This window comes from Cornus florida, unplaced genomic scaffold (assembly GCF_030987335.1).
Source record: "Cornus florida cultivar Cherokee Brave unplaced genomic scaffold, ASM3098733v1 CherokeeBrave_3.0.0_Hap2_Chr06, whole genome shotgun sequence".
NCBI classification, from domain to species: Eukaryota; Viridiplantae; Streptophyta; class Magnoliopsida; order Cornales; family Cornaceae; genus Cornus; species Cornus florida.
In genome coordinates this window covers 94,691,561-94,700,925 of record NW_026775576.1, presented here as the reverse complement: position 1 = coordinate 94,700,925, position 9,365 = coordinate 94,691,561, and the positions used below count along the sequence as shown (strand labels likewise).

Below are 9,365 nucleotides of genomic sequence, written 5' to 3'. Positions count from 1 at the left end.
TAAAAATAAAAATAAAAAGTGATAGGATAATAAGGTTATGAAAATAATCGCGATCGAGTTGGAAGGATTTTAAGATAATCACATTATGAAAATAACTATATTTGAGTTGAAATTTTAAGATAGCTATATTAAACTTTTATGTGAGTCGGAGTTCTATAGTTTTCAATTAAATCAGTTTCCATAAAGAAAGAAGTAAGTTTTATTTTTTATTTTTTGGGGGTGGGGGGGTGTATAACCTCTAACCCTCCTTGTCAAGTAAAATAATAATAATAATAATGTGACACTTTAACGTTTAATTGGATAACCTAAGATATCAAGTTTCGACAGTTGCGCATTAAGGACATGTTTGATATAGTGGAAAAGAAAAGAAAGGATAACATAAGTCAGGATGGTAAAGAAAAGAAAGGAAATGAGATGATAGTGTTAGTTACTTGTTGTGTTTGGTTGATTAATAAAATAAAAAAAAGGGAATGAAATGATAGTAATCATGTTTGGAAAAGAAAGGAAAGGAAACTAATGTAATGAATTTACAATCATGCCCTTTTTATATAAATTTTCTCTTATAGATATAAGGGCAAATTTGATATTAACAAAATTTCATTAAAAATATTAGCTTTCCTTTCATTTTTGAGAGGATAACAAAAGTTACTGTTTATATTTTAATCTTTCCTTCCAAACTCCTTCATTCCCTCCCCTTTCAATCTAAATTTTTATACCAAATACAACTTTTAATTTTCTTCCATTTCCTTTATTTTCTTTTCCCCCATTTCCATTTTACCAAGAGCCTGGGAGTAGTCCATTTGGAGATGGTTATCAATGTCAATATAAGTGTTATTTTATGGGCTAACTTTTTACAAGGGCCATGAAGAGATTCTTTCTTACATTGTAAGGAGACAAGTATTACTCATTGACTTTTGGGTTTGATTTTTATTTGTTTTTTATTATTTTATTTTAAATATAATATTAACTAGCCATGAAAGCCACGTTGCTCGCTTCACGAGTAAAACAATATTTAGATTTGATAACGGTTCTTCTTTTAAGGTTGCTGTAAAACAAATTTTTTATTTTTATATTTTCCATAATGTTAGTCACGAAAATCAAATATTTCTACTGAGGGCTTTAACCCCACATGGTATATCATTAGTTGAATAGTGAACATGTTTTCCCTAAAAAGTAGGCCGTATTAGACCCGAAATAAAGCTTGATTGGAAGCCCAATAGGGCCTCATATGGCCTGGTTGATTGACTGGACAACAGCCCAATAGGCCAGGATATCGGTACCTGGGCTTGAAATACATAGGCAATAGGCCTAACTGTCCTAGCCCACTGTGGACATGGATTGACGCGCTTACCGTGTGAACTAGAAGACGCTGTATACCTTATCAGGGAAATTTTGAAGAGAGAGAGAGAGAGGAAATGGAGAAATTCTTCGGGAATGCGTACAGAGGCGACCCGGGCGTTCCCCACACAGACCCGGATCGATTCGTGAACATATGGATAGGATCGTTCGCCTTCTCTGCCCTCACTTTTGTCAATCCCTACATGTGGCAACTTTCCAATCAATTCAAGTACTTTCTTCTCTCACTACAGAGTACAGACGCACACTGACACACAAATCTGTATTTATGTATGATGTTATTAGTTTTAGTATACTCTCGTCATTAACTTTACTAAATTTGTTTTGGGTCTATTTTTCCGAAACAATTTCAAGTATATGTAACTTCTATTTTTGTTTTCTCTGATTGTATATTAGTGGCCGGTGTTTATTTGTCGTGTAAATGAGTGGTTGTTCAATGAGGCGGCTTTAGATGAGGGGTTTTATGATTAGTTACTAGTGATGTTTTATTTGAATCTTTTCATGGGTCATATTTCTGAGCATTAAAATCTTCCAAATTTATTAAAAATGTCAAATTAACTTAAAAAGCATCTCTGAATCATAAAAATTAATAAATCTTTCAAATTTAGATCGTATTATACAATATCTCAATAATTTAAGTGGGCTTTAAATTATATATATATATAGTATATCTTACAGAAGGGGCCATTGTGTGGTGCAATGAAAAATGCTCAAGCTCTCAATACTGTGGGTGCAATGTGTGAGCAGTCATTTTGTGCAAATAATACCAAAGGTTAGGTATATTAGGTTTATGTTAGCCTGCCCGAAAACTTGAGAGGGTCGCCTTTGGAAGCATTTGGCAGTCCCAACACCCACGCTTGAGTAACAGGGACCACACAACACTTATGAACTTTTTATATCTTAGAGAGGGATTAAGATTATTCATAGAAATCGAGTTGTTCTTTTGTGTTTAGTGTATAACTGTATGCAGATTTATTAGTGTGAATGGGGCCATTTACGAAAGTGTTGGCTGCCTATGAAGATGATAATAGAAAAATGAAATGCTAACATGCATACCATCACTTGTTGCAATGACTATTACCGTCTTTAGTGACCCCATATTAAATGATGTATTTGTTTATTTGAATGATATGTCATACTCAATGGAGCCATTCAATTTCTGAACATTTCCTTCCACTGCCTGTATATTTCAAAATATTGTTGATGAATTCAATACTAATTTAACTTAGAAAAACACGTTGCTTGTTAAAGTATAATTAATCTAGTTCAACGTGTTGTAAGTTGATAATAACTTGTATGAGGTTGCTGTAATGAAGCACTTAATTTTTGAATTTGAGTGGCTTTAGCGAAATCCAACTATTTTATAAGAATGTCATAAATTAAAATACATTAAGTTGCTTGTAACAAGCGGAAAATACGAGGTAGCTGTTAAGGTTTTTATTTATTATGGAGACAATTCTATTAGACTAGATATTCTCATACCACCTTTCAGCTAGATAATGAGTAGAGAGGTTCCAGAGCATATCGCCTGTAGATACTGTGGACTTATATTACTTTAGCGGAGGTGTAAAGCAGCAAAGTTTTTTCATTTTTTCTTTTATTTTATTGGCTGTGTTTGTGTGCACCTGATTATCAAAGATGGTAATTTTAATAGAGCAATTAGCAAAAGAAGAGGATCTCCCTGTCACTGCTTCTTCCCAACTATATAAGGCTGGATCTCATATCATCTTTAATACGAGAACAAAAGGGAAGAAACAACGACTGCTTTTGCTTTCAAGGAGCATAATATCTCTCTCTTACTAACTATCTAAGAATCTTAAATTACTATCTCTATATTTACGTATGCCAGCAATTAGTTCTTTCTTCTGTTCAGTCAGTAACTGCATATTACATTTACGGTAAATCTGGTCACTCAGTAACCTAAAACTAGTTTGTTACTATAGACTTTAGACAATGGCGGTAAACATTTTACACTAAATCAAATTGATGCCCTTCCTTGTATATCTAAGAGTCAGCCACCTCTGGTCCTCTACCATAGCTTAGGAAATGAATGCTAGACTTGGTGATACCATATGTTCTTGTAAGGAAGTTTGGTGGATATCTCTCTTAGACGAAATGCACACCCACTTGCTCGAAGGTGGAGACAACTCAAACAACCGCTAGGTGGTCTTGTTAACTATCTCACTGACCTTAACCAGTAATTGCTCACTAATACTTCCCAAACATAAGAGGGATATTTTGTGGATTGTAGTAGTTTCTTACCTGCTGCAAGCCTGCAACTCTCTCCTACATTTTTTAACACTGGGGAGTCGATCTTAAATCCAGTACTTCTTCCTTATGTTCAAGTAACTTATATGGGACATTAATGTTAAATTTGCTCACTTGTGTTGCTTAGGAGAAAAAAAGGATATTTTTATGCTCCATCTGTTCTCTTTTCTGTGAATAGAGAAGGGGAGTGAGTTCTTATCTAATAATTTTTTAGTGGAAGCTTCAAAACAACCTTCATTGCTCCACTGATGAAAACTCGATGTTTGATAGATTAACTAAAACCTTAACCAATCTATACAATTACTTACAAATCCTTACTTAGAAAATTCAAGCCACTAATCACTTGGTGGATCCATCAACTATCTCACTGATCTTAACCAGCAATTTGCTTGCATATGTTTCCTTGTTGTAAGAGGGATATCTAAAGTATTGTATATAACTCACTCTGTCCAAAAATAAATGTCCTTTTGAGGGCTCAAGCTTTTTTTTTTTTTACATTGTCTTTTCAAAATGATCTCTTGTTATTGGGATGTGGAGGGAGTAATGCTGGTTATGCTGCTACTCTCTTCTAGATTTATTTTTAATATATATTTTTTTTATGTTATTAGCATTGTGGAGTCAAATCTTAGGTTCAGATTTTTTGTTTTGTCTCCAAGTAACAGTAAGGACATTAACGTCAATTTTTTTTCACTTACATTGTTCAGAAAAATGACAATTTTGCTCAATCCATTCTATTTTCTGTGAACAGAAAAGGGAAGTGAATTCTTATCCAATAAATGCCCCTGGAAGCTTTAGAAGAACCTCCGCTGCTCCACTGAGAAAACTGGATGTTTGATAATTAATTTAAAACCTTAACCAACCAATCCAAATAATTTCAAATTCTTTCGGAAATCATGATGTAAGAATCACCCATATATTGCTTTACCTGTCTTTCAAAATCTATTGTAGTAATACATTTTTATAATTGGATCTGTTTTAAATTTTAAAATGCCCTCCAAGATTTTCCGTGCTTTGGAATAAGTAAGGGTGTCATCTTTTCGTTGTGAGAGGAGCCATGAAGGTTTCTTTATAGTGCATAGTTGACAGCCAATAGCCTTATTTGTTTTTAAGGCAAGTATATTCGTTCTGGCAAGTATATTGCATGTGCTCTGACTCGCACAATTTTGCCTTTTTTATTTGGCATCACCACATTTTGCTTCCTTTCTCATGTTTTGGATTACTTCAATATGCAGCTGGCATGACAAAGCAATGTTATTTGAGCAGCACCATTGGAAGAAAGCACTGGAAAAGAAGCAGCCATACAAATTTAAGGTACTGTCATTTTTAACGGTTGGGAAAATAGCTACTTAAGTTGTGTATAAGTTCTTTTTGTTTGTTTAAAATAACCTTATCTTGTCCATTATAAATCTCTTTGTTGCAGTGGAATCAGTACATGGACAAGAACACAAGGGACTCGTACTATATCAACTGGCCTGTCTACTTCCCTTAGACTTCTCTTTCAATACTTTAGTTCGTTTCAATGAACTTCGAAAACAGTGTGAGTTGTAACTCAAAACCGTCATTTGCTATCTTGTTATTGGATTGTATACCTTTTATCAAGTAGTATCTTCCTTTTTAGTACTTCCTTGGATAGATCCGGTCACGTGATGTAGAATGATGTAACAATGAATGGTTGATTGGTGCTCTCCCTTGTTTGAAAGTTGATTTTGATATAAAAAGTCCGGATGCAAATGGTGAGGGAGCAGTATGTGTTAGTATTAAGGCTAGGTAGCAGTTCCTCACACGTCCTTTTGAACAATATAGATTTGCACACTTGTGAAGGTTTGTGCAGTAAGTAATTCTTCTCCAGCTATTAGTTTATTTGTTTTCCAAAAAAGTGCATATGCAATGCCCTGTGAAGGTGCATGCAAAAACCTGCTTAAATTACTTGCAGATAATGACCTCAAATGATCCACACAATTGCCCAAAGGGAACATATGACTTAACAGTTTGATTACGCGAAGCATATGACTTAACATTTGGCTAAAGGATTGATAATGTATTTGATGCTGAATTAACAAATAGTTTGCTGTAAAAGAAAGAGTAGTGCTGTGATGAGGGCTCTTCAGTGGGCTCGCACTCTCATCACCGTTGTATCTAGTGGCTGATCCACATGATCCATCGGTGATGAGGGCATGTGTTCATTGACGGCGTCTTCACCACAGTGTTTTCCTAAAAGAAATCATTTGCATATCTTGGCTCGACTATGAAAGAAAAACTAACTTTATGAGTTCATTCTCCTGGTAAGTCTCTGACATTGTGACGCTACGGATGGTCCAGAGTCCACCCTATATTGTAATATTTTTTTGCAACTCCCAGGTTGGCAAGAGTCTATCTAATTGAACAACAAACCTATTTGGTTTCATCGAGACTTAATTCCTTTCTACCCTACACGTATTAAAGTTGAAACCAAAAACCCCTTGACCCGACAACGCTACAAGCTCAATTTATAGTGTGGCGTGGGTGATATACATACCGAAATTTTTTCAGGGTGAGCAGTGATTATGGATAAGGATTGTATATGGCTTGAAATGATTATTACAGAGCAAAAAAAATATTTGATGCAAGAAATCTTGAGCGTGTGCAAACATCAAGCACATATAGTCAAGTACTTGTGATGAAAATTTACATAGCGAATCAGATTATTAACCAATATCAGGCAAAGAGATGGACAAAATGCCATATAAGTATATACTAATATCACTTTTGCCTCCGATAGTTGAACAATCATTTTATCAAACAGTTTGTCTGCGTTCGAATCCAGAGCCAGGATCATCGCCGGAAGGGGAAACCTCAAGACCGGTGACCATCGCTGACGGTGGGCCGCGGCGACACCGCTGCTCCATCTCCTGGACCTTCTCATGACTCCCAGAGAACAATGCCTCTACAGACCCATCTCTCCGATTCCGAACCCAACCTCTCAAACCCAATTCCACCGCATTGTCCACCGTCCAGTTCCTATAGAATACCCCTTGCACTCTCCCCTTCACCACAACCCTAACCTGCACAACACAACAACAACAAATGTTAGAGAGAGAAAGTGTAGAGAGTGTGTGAAGGAACAAAAGGGGGAAGAGGGTCTTACGGTTTTGTTGTTGGGGTTTGAGTTGGGGGTTGTTAAGGAGGACATGGAAATCGAAAAGGGGGGTGGAGGAGATCGGAGCAAGGGAGGTAGGAGACGATGAGAGAGAAAATTGCGATGGCGAATGGGAGGTGAGAGAGAGTGATGACGAAGACGATGAGAGAGAGGAAGAAGAAGAGGAAGGTGGCTTCGTAATAGCATTTTCTGTTGTTGTCGCTGTTGCTCTCTCTCACATCTCCCCACTGGTTCCGAAGTTTCTGGACTTGGAAGTTTCAATAACATGAATTTCCGAAAAAGAAAAAAAAAAAAAATCAATAATATCTTTAATTCTTTGGAAATATTTTGTTCACCTAAATTTTTTAAACAAGAATGGAATTTGATTTGACGTTTTTATAATGCTGGGAGAGAGACCAGTGATTAAAATCCAAATTTAAACCTCATTTTGTTTATTAGTGTTTTCTGAAATTAAACAAAGATTTCACAGTTATAATTTTTGTTCAAGAAATTACTTATTCTTGTTCTCATTGACCATTAACCATTAAATATTTAATATTTTCTTTACAGTTTTTTTTTCCTTCTCAAATTATAAATTTTAACTAATAAGTAATTAGTTTATTTTATAAAGTATAAGATTTTTTTTAGTAAAAATGTAATATTACTATTTTAAGAATAGATTCATATATATATTTAGAGTTAAAATTGACTTTAAATATTTAATAATTGAGAATATATACTGAGAAATCAAAAGAGGTAAAATTGGGCTTTGAAAGATTTAATATGAAAACATATATCAAAAAATAGAACATAATGGTCTTATTGGAAATTGTTAGGACTTTTTGGTGACAGAAAATGAAAAAATAGAACATAAAGACAGTGGTGCTATTTAGTAAGATCATTAAACCTCAACCCAGCCCAGTAGTGGAGAGTTTGGGTTCAACCGGCCCAGTCTACATTATGATGTTAATCCAATTAGTATATGGGTATGGTTAGTGAACCCTGTTATTGGACAGTCAAGATCCAAGTCATTATTGACAACGAGTTTTGACACAAAATTGGGCCTAACGTTCTCTCGAGTAGGCCCAAACCAACCATGGTTTCATTCGCAGCCCTGCCCAAATTTGATTTCATGGACAATTGGAAGCCCAACACGAGCTGGCTCATGCCATTACACAGAGAGATTGTTTTTCTGTTTTGAAAGGGTGACCTCTGTTTAGATCAGAGTGAAGCAACTTTATCCAAACTAAATTCAAACTAAAAAATATAAAATAGTAGAATTGCCGATGCATGCTTGAAATCCAATCTCGGAGTTTATTTTTAGGCTATGTTAGGTTGCATTGAATTAGAATCTTGAAATTGGAATTAGTAAAATTGAAGAAAATCAACTCACAAAATTAAATTAATGTTTTTTGCAATTTCAAAATACCAATTCCATACAGCAAAACACAACCTTAGAGTTTTGGTTATACTAGAATTGCTAATAATACTCCCTCTGGACCCTCTATATACTCTATATATACATATACATTTGTTCATTAAGAATTATGACACACATGCTGACATGCAATTTTTTTTTTACTCCCATCTCATATGCACCAAATAATTCATAAAAAAAATCTTTAAAAATAGTATGGTTTGCTGTTCGTCAGGGTCCGTTATATACCATCATAACCAATACAGTCGCAAAAGAATTCCAAACTTTTCATTTTCCAAAATGTATATAGTCAAACATAGAAAAATAATCTCAATAGAATTCCAACTTTCCATTTTCCAAAATGTATATATACATATAGTTATATATGTATATGTAGGAGTATAAAAGTAAGATTTTTTCCCCGTGGAGACTTTGAATTTTCAACATGAGGAATCAAAACTACGATTTGTTAAAGTCGTGGCTATCTTCTTTTTTGACTTTAGTTTAGACGTCATCTGGATAAGCTTTACAATAGTCTTATCTAATAAACTGTGTTTGGTTACACGTTTTCAAACACCTTTGCTTCATAAAGTTTGTGTACCACATTTTGAATTAGTTTCTGTCCCACGTTTGAATTCTTGATGTTCCGTCAAATCGTTTAGAACATTTAGCGACCTAATCATTTCATTTAGAATACTACTAATACATTACTAGTATTTTAGACGAATAGGCAAATGTTAATCAATTGAATTAGGGTGTTGTGTAGATGTTTGGGTCTCTATAAATTAATGACTTAGTATTTTTGTTAAATTTTAAAACGTTATGTTTTGACTTTATATATCTATTAATTTAATTTTTAATATTTTTTATTTTATAAAAAAAATAATTAAAAAAAAGTAAAAAATTAGGGTGTTCTACATTATAAAAATTAAAAACAAAACAAATGATTAATTCTAGATCCTAAGTTTCCATTTCAAAAAAATGTTACATTAAAACTTTCCAACCCGAATTAAAATAAGGAAGATGATCGTATTAAGTAATTAAAAAATCATAATTTTTTGTTTATAAAATCTTTATGAGATTCTCATACTCTTTTAAAGACTACAGGTTACAATGACAATTAATAAATAACTCAACCGAATGGAACACATTGTTACTTGTTAATCATAATTTTTTTCTTTAATTTTTTTATTTTTATTTTTTTAATTA

The 9,365-nt window shown here is 33.8% G+C and overlaps 2 protein-coding genes across 2 annotated transcripts; one reads left to right on the top strand and one right to left on the bottom strand.

Moving 5' to 3' along the window:
- The first annotated feature begins 1,370 nt into the window (after positions 1-1,370).
- On the top strand, positions 1,371-5,342 carry LOC132313015 (uncharacterized). Its single transcript, XM_059811617.1, has 3 exons — positions 1,371-1,567; positions 4,857-4,935; positions 5,045-5,342. Exons 1-3 carry the CDS (start codon positions 1,416-1,418, stop codon positions 5,111-5,113), a joined length of 300 nt encoding a protein of 99 aa, XP_059667600.1. The 5' UTR covers positions 1,371-1,415; the 3' UTR covers positions 5,114-5,342.
- Positions 5,343-6,162: 820 nt separating this feature from the next.
- On the bottom strand, positions 6,163-7,042 carry LOC132313013 (uncharacterized). The gene is made up of 2 exons (XM_059811616.1): positions 6,749-7,042; positions 6,163-6,665 (listed from the first exon to the last, which is right to left on the bottom strand). Exons 1-2 carry the CDS (start codon positions 7,025-7,027, stop codon positions 6,399-6,401), a joined length of 546 nt encoding a protein of 181 aa, XP_059667599.1. The 5' UTR covers positions 7,028-7,042; the 3' UTR covers positions 6,163-6,398.
- Positions 7,043-9,365: the final 2,323 nt, after the last annotated feature.

Excerpts from the sequence above, each read along its gene's own strand:
- LOC132313013 (XM_059811616.1), bottom strand. The coding sequence starts at position 7,027 with ATGTTATTGAAACTTCCAAGTCCAGAAACTTCGGAACCAGTGGGGAGA. Across the intron at positions 6,666-6,748 it reads CAAACCCCAACAACAAAACC|GTTAGGGTTGTGGTGAAGGG; the intron begins GTAAGACCCTCT and ends TGTGTTGTGCAG.
- LOC132313015 (XM_059811617.1), top strand. The coding sequence starts at position 1,416 with ATGGAGAAATTCTTCGGGAATGCGTACAGAGGCGACCCGGGCGTTCCC. Across the intron at positions 1,568-4,856 it reads CAACTTTCCAATCAATTCAA|CTGGCATGACAAAGCAATGT; the intron begins GTACTTTCTTCT and ends TTCAATATGCAG. Across the intron at positions 4,936-5,044 it reads AGCAGCCATACAAATTTAAG|TGGAATCAGTACATGGACAA; the intron begins GTACTGTCATTT and ends TCTTTGTTGCAG.